Below are 15,156 nucleotides of genomic sequence, written 5' to 3' on the forward strand. Positions count from 1 at the left end.
GAATTCCTTGAGTTCCTTGGTGGTCCTCCACTAAGGTTGTTCCAAACCATTGATGTCCTTTCTGTACTTCACTTGATACTTGAGAGCTGTCAAGCAAAGAGGGAGAAGATCAATTCCTCTGCCCAACTGCCCCTGGAAGTCTTGATACAAGCCTGCAAGTCATCCTCCTCTTTAAGTCCAGGGCACACCTTGAATCTTCCCACAGCCCCCAGAGAACAGATGGATTCCTGGCAAAGGGCCCTGTGCCCCCACCAGGGGAATGAAAAGCATTGGAGAATGCGGGCATCGATCCCGCTACCTCTCACATGCTAAGCGAGCGCTCTACCACTTGAGCTAATTCCCCTCCCTGCAGCCTCTGACCCAGCTCCTCTCCCCTCCCAGGCACCCAGCCCTGACCCAGCGTGCCCTGCACCTCCCATTCATATCACTGTCCCACCACCAACCCACCCACTCACAGTCCTGCTGGAGGTGACTGCAGACAGCATCCATGGTCAGAATCACCATCCCCTGCCCAAGGGTTCACCAGAAAATGCCTTGCCTGGTCATTTCCCCAGCCTCAGACAAGAACTCATGGCTGGACAGCCCTTTGAAGGGAAGCCTCCTGAGCAGGATCAGAAAAAGGCAATGGTGCCAGTGTGGGATGTATGTGAGAGGCAAAAGGTGACTCCTTTGAGGCAGAGCTGAACCAGTGACCTAAGGATGGCTGTGCCAGGGAGCCTACAGTCCTCTGCTCTACCAGCTGAGCTATCAAAGGAAGCATGGGTTAATCCTGCTCACATCCTCTGATACTTCATAGTGTTGTCATATCTGACCCTATACAGCATTCTTTCCTGTCTTCAAAGTATTGCTATCTTCATTCAGAAGCCCCCTCATTGCAGCGGTGTGTATGCGGCCACTAAGGCGAAGTCCGGCTAGCTGAGGTGGCCGACACCCCAACTGCATAAAGTGCCAACCCCCTTTGGCGTCTTGGCCTCAGGCTGGGCTGGATCGCGGACTGGACTCACTGCTAAAGGACGAGAAGAAGGAGCCGCACACTTTGCTGGGGGTGAAGGTCGGTTTAGTCGATGAGACAGGAGCACCAACCGAGGAACAGCCAACCAGCAAAATGGCCCCGAGGGGCGGGAGAAGTAGGGTTTTAAAGATAGGGGGGTGGATAAGGGAGGGATTCACAGCAGACCAATAGGGAAGGGTATAGGGAGGAACTTAACATAATGGGCATACAGAAATATCCAATAAATACAAAGTAAAGGAGGGGCCCCGGGACCACAGCCAACCACAACCCCCAGAGAGAAGAAGGTTCTCGAAAACCAGGAGGAGTGGGGGGTGATTGACTGGGCCCAGGGAGGAGAAAAAGTTTACTTATAAGGAGGAATAAGGGAGGAGAAATTACATAACTTAACTGACTGACAAACCCAGGGGCAGGGGTAACCATAGCAACAAAACTGTCAGGAGGGCTATGGCGGGAAAACTGGGGAGGGCAGAACCATTTTACATTGGACAGGGGGGAAACAACACATAAAATGGGGGAGCAACACAAAAAACTTAACAACACATTACAACACCTCATCATACCCACCCCCGTGTCTGAGCGTGGCCTGATCTTGCTTTTCAACCTAACCACCGCTGACAGAGGTCTTGAGTTTATTTCACTGACTTCATTTTCATAAGAGCATTTATCCATCTTTACACACTTATCCATCTTGAGGGATAGCTGTTTCTCTGTTTGCTGTGACTTTTCTCTCCCAAACTTGCTTGCTGTTGTGGAGGGCTGCAGTGGGCAGTGATCCTAAGGCAGTGAAGGAGAAAATCATTCACCATGAGAAAAATATGAATGGACATAAACCCATGGTTTTGGTATAGGATGTAGCCTACAAACTCCTTTGTTCATTTCACACTCTACTTTTTTTCTTCTTCTTTTTTGTCATAATGAATCCTATTTATTACCTAACTGGGAATGTCACTCTTCCAGGGACCCACAGGTACCCACAGTACCATATACCTAGTATTTTGTGTTATCTCACATGGTTTTTGTCCTTGGACCTAACAGAGTCCTTTGTCTTACTTGTATGAATTGCACTGCTAATATCTAGATCTTGTTCCCATTGCTAAATCATCTTCAGTTAGTATATGTCATCTCAGTGTGCAGAGAGTTGTTTTGGCAATGTACTCTTTTTAGTGAGAACATTTGTCCCAAAATTAAAATAAGAACATAGATTATCTTTTGTTAATTGCTGAAAGTAATCCTGTTAGTAGTCTAAAACAATACTAGGTAAAGTGAGAATGCAACTAATGAGTTTCATCTTTTTAAAGATCATTCTGTTGAAATTCTTATTTTTTATAAGATTGTTTGGGATGTAGGTCAGCCAGAAGATGTCTTTGGGTCTCTGGGAAAAGAAAGAAAGAAAGGCTGGAAATTGATTGTCTGATCCCTGCAAAAATTCAGGGGTTTCTGAAAGTAATACTTCTCTCTGTTTTCCTTTTTTTCTTTTGTTTTTTAATTGTTGGGGCCTGTTTTCAGGTAAGAAAAGGGATAGATTGCATAATTCATTTAAACATTTGGATGACACATAATATCATTAGTCATGCAAGACTTAGCTTATTTTTTCAGTTCCTATATTTAATTTTTTATTGTGTTTAGGGCACATGTTAAACATGACCAAAACTTTGTGTTTAAGGTGCAATATGCACAGCGTATTAAATATGACTGAACACAATCCTATTCATGCTATTAGACACATGTTTAAGGAGTTATTTATGACCTGTGATTCTGTGACTTGAGTGCAAGGGAATTGAAGAGATCATTGGCAGAAGCTGTTCCCAGGCTGATTTCAGTCTTGATATTGGCAGAATGTCTTCCAGGCAGGAACTGTCCTCAGGAACAAAGCAGTTCCTTTTTATTGGAGGAGTAATCTATAGTAGGACTTCAGAAGGAAATCAGGTAGGACTACTCTGAGGTTAACTTTGTTAGAGGAAGTGTAGGCACACTGCCTTCACACTACAAATACTATTTTGGTCACAGCAGTTATGGCTAGCTCTCAAAACATTTGGAGAGAATATTCACAAAAAGAAACGTAGCTTGGCTGTGATTGAATCAGCTCAAAACACAGCTAAGTCACTTTTGATGCCACTAGAGGTCAGCACTAGTCATTAAATAAATGTCCTGGAGACTTTGCAAGCTCTTTACTGGGAGTGGCGATTTTTGAAAATACCTGCTTCTGTCTATGCTTGTTTTGCAAGTGTGTGTGATTTGACACTACCAGTGCTTCACGATGTTTGGAAGCACACCCCTTCTTCTCGTTGCCGTGCTTCCCCAGTGCTGTGAGCCAAGAGTCACACACTGCACTTTTCAAGCTGTGCCTCCCCTCAGATGTCACAGTGCTGAGTACAGTCAGGGGCAAAAGGCAGTGACAAACCCTGACCTAGTAAAGGCTTCCAATGGCATCAGCGGTCCAAACTAGCTGGCATTACTCCACTCTCACACCACACAGGGATTTAGTTCTGGGCACCCCAAAATAAGAAGGACATGGACCTGCTGCAGCAAGTCCAGAGAAGGGACACAAGGATAACCAGAGAGATGGAGACAGGCTGAGAGAATTGATGTTGTTTGGCCTGGACAAGAGAAGGCTCAGGGAAGACCTTAGAGCACCTTCCAGTACCTCAAGCAGTCCTACAAGAGAGCTGGAAAGGAACTTTTTACCAGGGCTTGAAGTGATAGGACAAGGGGCAATGGCTTTAAACAAAAAAGGAGTATGTTTACATTAGATATTAGGAAGAAATTCTTTACTGTGAGGGTCACAAGGCACTGAAACAGCTTGCTCAGGAAAGCTGTGGATGCTCCATCCCTGGAAGTCTTCAAGGCCAAGATGGATGGGGCTGTGAAAACTTGGTTTAGTGGAAGCTGTCCATGCCCATGATGGGGGCCCAGACCTAGATGATCTTTAAGGTTCCTTCCAACCCTAATCACTCCATGATCCTGTGAAAATAACCATTCTGTGATAGTTCCTATGATGATCCTATGACAATCCCCTCTTACTCCTTTAAGGATTGTCTCAGAAGTGCAGCAGTGGGGAACTAGGCCAAAAGACAGGCTCTTGAAACCAGGATTAACTCATTATGCTTTGCCACCTTGTGCTTCAAAAAGATGCTTCCCTTCTATTGTAATTCCTAACTGTGCTCTCCATCATCACTGTCTGGGCTTCTGCAAACACAGACACTGTTTACAACATTTTAATGTAGCTACTATTGATAGGCAATTGAACACAGAATTTCCTTTGCTATAAAGAAAATAATGTTGCCTGGATAAGCAGTGTGATCATCGTGTTTTTAAACAACCTTTAAAAAAATCTTTATCTTTGCTAAAACCTGTTAAATGATGCAAACGAGTTGGCAATCATAATGCAACAAATGCCTGTGATTTATTATCATGTTGCAATCTGTGCTTTCATCATATATCACTGTCTAACACAGTAGCTGACTAGGTATCAATACACAAAGTTCATTCTCAGTGTAATAGGCACACCTCTTTCATCAAAACTTTCATGTTTGGTTCCTTTGTGCCACTTTTCTTCCACTGAGTACATCAGAGCTGGAAAAAAGAAGGCTGAACACACAGTTCAAAATTATTATCACTCTATGAAAATATTTTTTGCAATGTTTTGTGTATGTATACATGCACATATGCAGATGACTTATTTTCTTTCTGGTTTTTTTTTTGTGTTTGTGTCTCATATTTAAGAAAATTGGCTCTGAAATATCATCCTGACAAGAATCCAGACAATCCAGAGGCTGCAGAAAAATTTAAAGAGATCAACAATGCTCATGCAACCCTGACTGATGTGTCCAAGCGAAACATATATGACAAGTATGGATCATTAGGGCTCTATGTGGCAGAGCAGTTTGGTGAGGAAAATGTTAACACCTACTTCATGCTCTCCAGCTGGTGGGCAAAGGTAAGCTGTTATTCTCTTTTGGAAATCAAATGCTACAATGCACACTGACAATTGCATACACAAGGAAGCCCCTGAAAAACATGATCTCTCTACAGGCTTAAAAAATAGTATGATCTAACTCTAAACTAAAAACTTAATGAAACAAAATTATCTGGAAAATTGACAGTGGCAGAATGTAACATAAGCTCAGACTAGCACTAATATAGAAAGTTTTCTCTTTTTTTAACCTGGTCTATAATTATAGTACATGTTTTGTAACACTTTCAGACATTAATTAGATTTGAATCTAGTGCTCCAGGTTAATTTTGACTTTCTTTTCTGTAATGACTAAATAAAAATGACTCATTATTCAAGCACAAGAAGTCCCATTTATGTGACAACTAATTAATTAATTATTAAGGTACAAATTTAGCTTTTTTGCTATATTTAGCACACAATGTAAGTAAGCAATAATAATACATAACACTATGATTATGGCATGATATATGTGCCTTGGTGATGGAGTGAGAGAAAGGAACTCAAAAAAAAGGTTAGAAGAATGGAATGGAAGAAGAGAGTAGAACAGGAAGAGAATGATGCAACAAAACCCTGCATATTGCTCAAGAAAAAACACAAAATGGGCTGTTCCACTCATGAAGGAGTTGGGTTCATTTGTTCCCTTATCACACTGGTGTCCTCTGATGTTTGCATATATCAAATTCAAGTGTTTCTGCAAATACTGAAATGTTACAGATATGCAACACACAGAATTGCAAATGTGCAAAATCCATGCAGTTTCCATCCCACCTGTCTCCAGCCACAGCAGCCTAGGAAAGCTCTCTGCTGGGCTGTGACAGAATAGCCAGGAAGATGATCTGTGCTGCTTGAAGCAATGTGATGACAGTTTTTATCTGAGAACTGTGGAACACAGAATTCTCTGTTCAGCAAGGAACAGGCCAGTGCTGCAATGCCCCACATTCCCCTTTTAAGCTGGGAAGTCACTTGGGCCCTTTGGGGGTCTGAGAGGCCATAATTTGACTTCTGGATCAGGATGAGGCAGAAGCTGCTCAAAAGCAGAACAGTGCATGAAACCAATGAATAAAGTACTGGTGTTTAAATCAAACTTGCAAAGGTGCTGCCCCTCAGAGGCTGGTTGGAGGCTGCCTGCTTGCAGCTGCTGTAGCTGCCTCCTGCTGCAGGCTGGACGCCCCACCGTAGCTGCTGTCATCTCCTGATGGATCATTCCCTCCTGTCTTTGCTGCCCACCCTCTCCTTCTGCCTCTTTGTCATAGTTAGGTGGTCTCAGCACTGAGAGGGCAACAGTGTGGACTCCTTTATTTTTTGGAAAAAAAGATTTCCTTCACTGTTTCTTTTTTTTTTAACTTCTATTTTTCTTTTATTTGGTGATCTTTAATGGAGATTTTATGGAGTATAAAATCCTCTGGGGTCATAAAATCAGGTACAGAAATAACCACTGTGGCTTTGACTCATAAAGAGAGCAGTGGGGAGTAGAGAGAAGCTCATAAGTCCCTAACAATTAAGGAGAAATGTGAGGATTGCTTCAAGCAAGCTGTATCCCAGAGGTGAGACAAGACATGAAGAGCAAAGTAATCACTGCTTCCTGGTTTTCAAGAATTTTTCACAAAACAATTTAAAATATGTATACAGAGTCATTTGAGGATTATCACAGATAGTCTCTCTGTGCCTCCCCCAACCCAAAATCTTGCCACTCACCCCCAAAGCATAAAGGGGCCACCAAGTGGTTTTGTTAGTTAGTTTGGTTGTGGGTTTTTTAATTTTTTTTTATTTGCAAGACGAGCTCTTAGTATTTCTCATTTGTTTTTAACTCATGCACAAATGCTGGATCAATTTGAAATTTTTATATTGGTCATCATAATACTAGGTGAGTCTGAGGCATCATCTGCAGATGACCTCTGGACTCCTGATTTCCTCCATCCTGGTGGAGGACAGTAGGGAGCACAGCCTTGGCTTGTTATCTTCCTCATTGACTGCACACATTCCTCTCCTCAGCACAGTCATAGTGGGAAAATCTGACAGTTGCAAGGAGTTTATCATTAGCAGTAAAGAAACTCAAATGAAAGGAGGAATGAAAAATGAAAATTACTCTTCTTTTTGAGAGTGCTAGACTTTTTAGCAGGCATATTAAACTGGGAATATAAAGACATGGGTAATGGGAGCTCAAATTGCTTCTCCACTGGCAGGCATAGAGGCTGTTTGTTTAACTGTTTTAGCAAAAACCAATTCACCCTCTACCATGAAGACAGTTCATTGATAACATATATAATCTGATTTTTGATTTAACAACTATGATAATATAAGCACAAGAAATGTTGAAACATTAAAGGTATCATGAATAAACTCAATGTGTTTTCCCCTCTACGCACTTCCATTTTTTTTTTTTCATTCTATACATTGTGGTGATTTATTCTTCATTATGGCATAAATGATAAACAGTCAGATAAGTTATTCTGGGAATTATGGCACTGTTTCAGGTGTCCATTAGAAGGAATGCATTTTATGACAAAAAGTCTGAGTCCTTTTCATTAAAAGCACCTTGCTCACTCTAGATACATGCTCATATTAATATTAGGCATATAAATAGTCTTATTACCTTCAAAGATGCCCCAGCCAGCCCCCACTAATGTTAGCTCAGACATGCATACATAATTTTATTTGCATAGCTCCATTGTCTGAGTTTGACAATATCCTGACATTTGTGCTTACTTTCTTCCTCAAGCAGCATATTGTCTTAGGAACACAACAAATACTTGGCAGACTGGAAAACTGTCATGCTAAAGCCAGGCTGTACCTCCAATCCATATATAGTTGGTACCACAAAGCTGTGCTGCTTTTACCCACACCTTCAGAGAATCATGGAATGGTTTGGTTTGGAAGGGACCCTAAAGATCATCCAGTTCCAAGCCCCTGCCATGTGCAGAGAGACCCCCCACTAGAGCAGGTAGCTCAGAGATTGATTCAACCTGGTCTTCAACGCCTCCAGCAATGGGGCACTCATAACTCCTCAGGACAACCTGTTCCACTGCCTCATCACCCTCACAATGAAGAATTCCTCCCAAATACCTAATCTAAATCTACTCTCTTTCCATTTATTTCTACATATCAGCTCTGATTTGCTTTCCAGGAATGTCACTTGTTTTCCTTTGCTCTTATACCATTATGTCCATGAAGAGGTGTCCATGGAGATTTCTTCTGTGTCACAAACATCTCCATGTAGTCCTGGATCCACCCTAGGTCAGGAGCCAGGCTGCTGTCACATCCCCATGGAGCACAGCCTGGCAATGCCAGCCTAAAAGCTCCCCTCCTACATGTCCATTGCTGCGATGCAGCACACACTTGAACATCTGGGGAGCTGTGCTGTGAACCCAGGCACTGACTTCATCCGAAGGAAGAAAGCTCTGTAAATATAAATTTTCTGGCTCTTGACTCTTTCCAAGATCTCTGGTCTTGGCCCCAGGCAATTGTGTTGGGTCTCCTGAATCCTCTATGCTTTGTGCCATGCAGACAAGAGCGATCAAAGGTGGGAACTTCTTGCTACCTGAGTCCCCAGATCAAGGATCCATAGTCTGAGGACTATAACTTAGGAGGTGTCACCTGTGTGGTCCTGCACAAGCTAATGGGGCGAGAGAGAGGCACCCATAATGGGCAATTCACATACTCTTATGGCTGAACCTTCCCCTGGAAGGGCTTTTAACTTCTCTTTGACTGTGTGGGGAGTCCATAGCAGCCACATCCAGTCCTAAACTGGATGCCTTATTTCAGTGGCCAAAATTATGTGGGATGCATCTGGGTCTTTGCTTCTTTTTCTCTCAGCTTTGTTATTGACAAGAGCTTGCCAGTAAATAAGTGTTTGCAAAAATGATCTTGGGCAAATGAGTCATTTTAAAGATGGAAATGAGTCATGTTAAGGTGGGTAGGGTTTTGCATACTGCCTGGAGAGTTTTTCTGAGGGCCATCAGCAGAACAGCAGACTTTGAAACCTTGAGCGTGTGGGGGCCTGTTGGTTGGTGTCTTCTTTGTGGATTTGGTCCTTAGTGACAAATAGGAGGTTGTGGGTGAGAAGGGATTTGGAAGACCTGGCCCTTGTTCAGGCACAGGGACAACAGGTGGACTCCTCTGAGTGCCAAGCACTTAGGAACCAGAGTTCTGCCTTCAGCTGTAAGAGACAGCCACAAGTTTGGGGAAGGTCACTGCTCACAGGACTTTCATCCTGCTGTGTTTAACCCAGGGCCTGTTTGCAGTCTGTGGTTTGCTGACTGGCTGCTACCTCTGCTGCTGCCTCTGCTGCTGCTTCAACTGCTGCTGTGGAAAATGCAAACCAAAGGCACCCGAGGGGGAACAGCAGGAGTTCTGTGTGTCTCCAGAAGATTTGGAAGAGCAAATTAAGAACGACATGGAAAGAGGTGTGTATTGTAGGGGCTTACTGTGTGGCAAAGCTGTTCAAAACAACCTTTAAAGCCTGTAGTCCAGATGTTCTGCTCACAATGCTGAGGCTGCTTCCAGACTTCAGTGGAGATGTGCCAATTCACTCTAGCAAAGACCACAACACAGTGAACCTCCCAAATTATGCATTAATGCAAAACCAAACTTACGGCACTTACAACTAAACATCTCCTGTATCTCTTATGAGACACTTACAAAATAAATATCTTAGGGCTCTTTTTAAGAGATAATGTTCACCCTCTAGCCTCCATGCCCACGTTCCTTCATATCCTAGATCCTATATTCCTACATTAGGCTCAGCTGGACTGGTGTCTGTCACATCTGATTGACCTGAATAAGCTGTCATTCAGACTTTAGTTGTATAAAATTTATCCCTGCTTGTGGTGGATATTGTACCCATTCAAGGGAAGGCTTCAAGAAAATATGCCAAGTTTCCAACAGTAAGGTTGTACAGTAACCCAGGAGAGCATGCATGGGAGGTACCATGATCCTGTCCCTCTCCCATACAGCCCCTAAGCTTCTCGCTTTCTTCTGCAGTAGCAATTCTACCTTATTCAGGCCTTGGATAAAATCCAGGTGTAAACTAATCCTCTCAAAAATGTCTGTAGTTCCTGGCCCATTTAATTCTCTGGTGTACTTCATGGTGGAGCAGGCAAGTGCTAACTTAGGGGCAAGAGGAACAGGGAATTTAGGAGCCAGGAACATGGGCCTGTGGCAGCAGAATGACCTCCACAGCAGGTCAGCCTCTTTTTTTTGCCTTTGCTGCATTCCCCCAGCTGCACGTTCAGGTTTTGGCTATGCCAAGGGATGATGGAGGTGATTTCCTAATTTGGCACTAGTATGGGATGCATGCTCTGAACAAAGAGTCCTGTCCCAGTATGCCAAAGAGGGGCAGTTTTGTCTTCACATTCAGGGGAAGCAGAAACATCTCAAACTGGATAGATACGTACAGGTGCTCCAGCAATAAGAACCCAAGGTACCAGGGAAGGACCGAAGACACTTTTCAGTTGCAAATGTATATAAACTATGATTAAGATTATGGGTTTTTTATGAGGAAGGACCTAAGTCAGCTCACTCATTTTCTCTTTCATTGTTATAGAAGATCTTATACTGTTATATTCTTATGTTTATTATGCTTAAAATAGCACTGCCAGATTGCAAATGTCATGTTCCCATAGCAGTAAGAATTTTTTTCCCCCCAACTTTTCACACAAATTTACCCTTCCATAAATATGTAACAAAACACTTGTAGTGGTTGAAACAAATGCTATTTTTATAACCGCTATGCCAATGTGTGGTGGTGTTTTTAAGCTGATTTTGCCTTGAGGCATATCAAGGTAAACACAGTCAGCTTAAAAACTGATCATACTTAATCAGTCTCTGCAAAGGCAATAAAAACTACTTGTGAAAACTTTATAACCACAATACCTTGAGACAAAACTAATAAACTTTACATTAGGCACCAGAACAGCGCAAATCTAAAGTGAGTCTTGCTCTTCATGAGTCTCTGATACCAAAGCCAAGTCTAAAGTAGAAGGATGGACTTTTGAAGAATCAGAATGCTTAATTTCTGCCTGTTTTCTTAATTTGTTTATTTTTAATTTGGTTTATATTCATTTTAATTCTCCCTAAAAATCCAGAACAAAATTCCCCAGTGCTCTTTCCTTCTGGCACAGGTACCAGAAGGTATTGGTGTGCTTTAATTTTAGGCCCCCTTGACATCCCTTTACTCCCACCAAGTCCCACTGAGACCAAATTAAAAATTAATTTTAAATGCTTAGCAAAGTACTAGTCTGAAAAAATAACATAATATGGAATTTCATGTTTTACATATTTGGAAGACATAGGTAGGGTCTGAAGGAAACTAGATTTTTATACCTTTCCTACCCTCCTCTTCAGTCTGGCTACATTTTCCTCCTAATCAAAACCAGCAAGTCTCAGTAAAGCAGAATTCTCTTTATTTTAAAAGAGATCAACATATAAGGAATAAAATAAAATCTTTATGACAAAGAGTAACATGAGCATCTTTCCTGCAGCTGAAAGGAAAACAGGCTATGCATTTAGGAAAAAAAAAGAATGACAACCAGATCAAAGTGTGCTTCCTCTCTTCCTTCTTCCTTTGTCATCCCAACTTCAGGAATACTGGCCAGAAAGACACAGCTGACTTTTAGAATAGCAAAGACTGTGCTTTTTTGAATGTTAAGCCATAGAAATTAATACTCATGCCTTCCTTTAGGTAAATAATAGAAATGTTCCTGTATGTAATTCAGAAACAAACTGTGTAATTCAGAATCACTTGTGCAGCAGATTTAATTTTGGAAGAGGAGATTCTATTAGGATCCAAGTTCTTTGCATGCCCTCTGAGCACAGAATGAGCATTCCAGCCAGTAATTAATTTCTCTGCTTCCTGCTGTCCCCAGCATCTACAGTATTGCTAACCAGAACTTCTCACTGAGGTCAAACATAGATTTTTCAAGCTAAGGCCCCACTAAAACTATCCAAATATTTTTTAATCAGCCATTGTTTCCTGAGGAATGCATCATTGATAAAGCATCAAAATTCCTGATGCTACAAAGCTCTGAGACTGAGCCCTTAGCAGTTGTGCTCAGTGGGAGCTCCCTGCTGCTGGCTGCACTGCCCAGAGGAGTTGAGATTTAGACCTCAACTAAAATGTCAAACTGCCATGTCAAGCTGGCATGACTATAATAATTTTTCAGTTCCTCACAACTCTCAATAACAAAATTAAGGTTTTACACGGTTGATTTCATTCATCAAACGAACATACCATAAAACATAATTATTATTGAAAAAGAAAGAGGTGTGAGGCCAAAGGTTCAGCGATCCATTCCCTAAAATGTAAGAGCAAAGTGAGTTGCCACTGAAATCAACATAATCATGCCAAAGGCTTCAATTCTGTTGATTTGCTATTTCTCTAGAAAAAGAGAATTTCTAGGGGCATTTATATTCCCCTAGAAGAAGGGTTAAGTCAAATAAATGTCACTAGATTTAGTGCCCAGATAGTTCAAGGTCTCCCTTGAGAGCCTCGTTTTACAGCATGTATTTCCAGGGGTAAGATGACCATCAGAACTAAAGGAAATTAGGGGCTTGCAAGCTCTGGCACATACTTAGCTTACAAGGATTTCTCCTCATAATTATTGATTTGAACCAGAAGACTCTGACCTAATACAGAGCAGAAAACCAAAAATTAAATGTTATGTTTGGGCTATTACATTTTAAAGATGACATTTTTTGGTGTTTCAGATCAAACATGACATTAGAAAGGTGCAAAATAAGGTAATCTGTGGTATCCTGCCATGATGTTACAGGTAACCTGTCAAAATGCACTGGCAGAGGGAAGTATCACTCGCTTGCCTGCAGCACAGACACGTGCAACACTTCAACACTTTCCCACACACATGGGGCAGGTTGACAGATTTTGCTTCCACTGAAGTTGATGGTAAAATTTTTGTTAACTTTTGTGTTCCCGGAGGAGGTGACATTGGAATTTGGATTGCCTTTGTACTTCAGGCTGTAATGATGCACTCAAAGCAGTTTGGCAGGTCTGTTCTCTCCTGTTCGGTTATCGTTGTAAGAACAAAGCAAGGCATTTCTAGACCAACTTTTATTTTACAGAAAATGAATTCTGGGAGAGAAAAAAAAGGACAAGAATAAAAGAACCTGAGTAGAAAAAATACTTTCCCAACTCAGAAGCAAAAAGTTTTTATCACTTCATTGTCTCCTCCACACTCCATATGATACAAATGTAGGCGAACAGTGAGCAGGAGCTATCTATAGAAGGCAGTTTAAACTGTGAATTCTGCCTCACCTCCATTCTGCAGCTTGCCATTAGCAGACTATATTTGTACAGTTTATTATTCTATGGGTCCCTGTTCTGCTAAAAAACCCTATAATAAGTCTTAGAAGGGTGCAAGCAGCAAAATGCTTGGTGAGGGTGTCAGCTAAGAGCTGTCTGCAGATTGGCTGGAGGCAACGCGACAGATTTGCAGTGGGTCCTGCTCTCCTGTTGCACACCTGGGTATCACAGCAAAATGAACTGCTAATCTCTGCCCTCCATCAACAATCTTCTCATCAACAATCCCGAAAATGAACAACTTGGAGGCAGAAGTGGGCGGGAGAGAATGCTGCTCAGAAATCTAGAAAACACACAGCAGCTTAAAAATGGATTGGAACTGCCAAACTAATATGAGCCTGAGCTGAGCTCAAAGCATTAATTACTCATATAGTTTTAGAAGTTATGAAACACGTCTGTCTTTGACCTTGTGTCTAAATATGGAATTGCCCATACAGAGAAGCTGCTTGGCATTTAATCATTCTTGCCTCTCACCTTGACAGAGTCAAAGTTGTTCTACCCCCACTGAGTGGAAGCCGTATGGCATGCAATTAGATTCCTGCTCTGGGTTAAGTTACTCCTGTACATTACATCTTTTGCCCATGATTCATCCCATCAACTGTCATGTAAACAGAAGGAAATGTCAGATGAGATTTTTTTCCCTGAACAGTTGGTCATTTGGCAAAAAAAGTAATAATTTGTATTCGATTACTGCGAAGACTCTGTTAGTATCAGGATATAGACAGTCCAAAGTTTTCATACATGAAACATTTCACTAAGATGGCTGAACTTGTAAAAGTCAGTCTCTGAGACTTGAGTACTTCCCTCCCTCCAAAAAACATGTGGGTTGGAAAAAGGCCCAGAAGAAGCTGGCTTACTGCACTTACTAAACCTTGTTCTTTATCAGATGGAACACAGTAGCCATCAAGGAACTCTGTAAAGACTTCACTTCTACTTTCCTCCACTCTACAACAAATGAATTTTATAGATATATTGGAAAAGCAAACACAAAATTGCACAGAGTGAGAAAGTACACAGCAGTAGGGATTTATAGAGTGATAATATGAAGTTTTGGCAGTTCCAAATTCATTAAAATAGTAATTCCTAGACTCCTATTGCATATACATTACATAAGACTTCAAATTCAATTTAACATTTTTATTTAACTAGCTGTCTTTCAGGATAGATATGATTTCTCTCCTCTCAAGTGTATTATTATTACTGCTCACATATTTTTTCCTTTTAACCCTCCTCCTTCTTTACTGTTAACTCTGCCTTCTTCAAGACTCATTTCTGTCCCATTTTCACAAACACTATAAAGGTTAGTGCTCGCTGACTCACAACAGCTCTGATTATATTCTGCCATTTGTAGGAACAAGCACTTGCTATTAGAACAGGCAGGAACCTTTAGCCTGCAAGCTCTGCAAAGCACCAGGCAGAGCAAATGTCCAGTCTAACAGCAGCAGCAACACCCAGAAACCTGCCATTGTATGAGGAAGAACATTTGTAGGCTTGGTGTGGGCAATGTCACCTTGTTGGTACCCACACAGCTGTCTGTGAAACCAAATTAAGCCGTAACCAGAAGAGCAAATGAAATGTTGTGGTGCTAACAAGAAATCTGACTTTGGTATCAAGTGAAGGGTTCTTAAAGTAATCTTTGTATTCCTCTCCAATTTAGATGGAGAAACTCCTATTACGCTTCAGCCGACTAACGTCACTGAGAAGACACAACTGATTGGGGACAGCCACCGGAGCTACCACACTGAGTCCTAGGGCAGGCCAGGGACCTGCTGGACTTCTCACTGAGTCTCACAGTGAGAAAAACATGAGATAAGTCCTGCAGCCTGTGTTCATAGTTTTTAAGCTAATAAAAAGTAACATGAGAGTAATTTCCTA

The 15,156-nt window shown here is 41.7% G+C and overlaps 1 protein-coding gene and 1 non-coding gene across 2 annotated transcripts in view; one reads left to right on the forward strand and one right to left on the reverse strand.

Moving 5' to 3' along the window:
* The window catches only part of DNAJC5B (DnaJ heat shock protein family (Hsp40) member C5 beta), a 33,516-nt gene extending 18,483 nt beyond the window's left edge, over nucleotides 1–15,033 (forward strand). Inside the window, exons 2-4 of the mRNA XM_063177999.1 lie at nucleotides 4,736–4,949; nucleotides 9,196–9,370; nucleotides 14,939–15,033. Coding sequence (XP_063034069.1) covers nucleotides 4,736–4,949; nucleotides 9,196–9,370; nucleotides 14,939–15,033 — 484 coding nt within the window. The remainder of the gene's footprint in view (nucleotides 1–4,735; nucleotides 4,950–9,195; nucleotides 9,371–14,938) is intronic.
* Nucleotides 271–343, reverse strand: TRNAA-AGC (transfer RNA alanine (anticodon AGC)). Its single transcript has one exon. It is a non-coding gene; the product is annotated as a tRNA-Ala (tRNA).
* Nucleotides 15,034–15,156: the final 123 nt, after the last annotated feature.

The sequence above is a fragment of the Melospiza melodia genome, chromosome 1, assembly GCF_035770615.1.
Source record: "Melospiza melodia melodia isolate bMelMel2 chromosome 1, bMelMel2.pri, whole genome shotgun sequence".
Lineage (NCBI taxonomy): Eukaryota > Metazoa > Chordata > Aves > Passeriformes > Passerellidae > Melospiza > Melospiza melodia.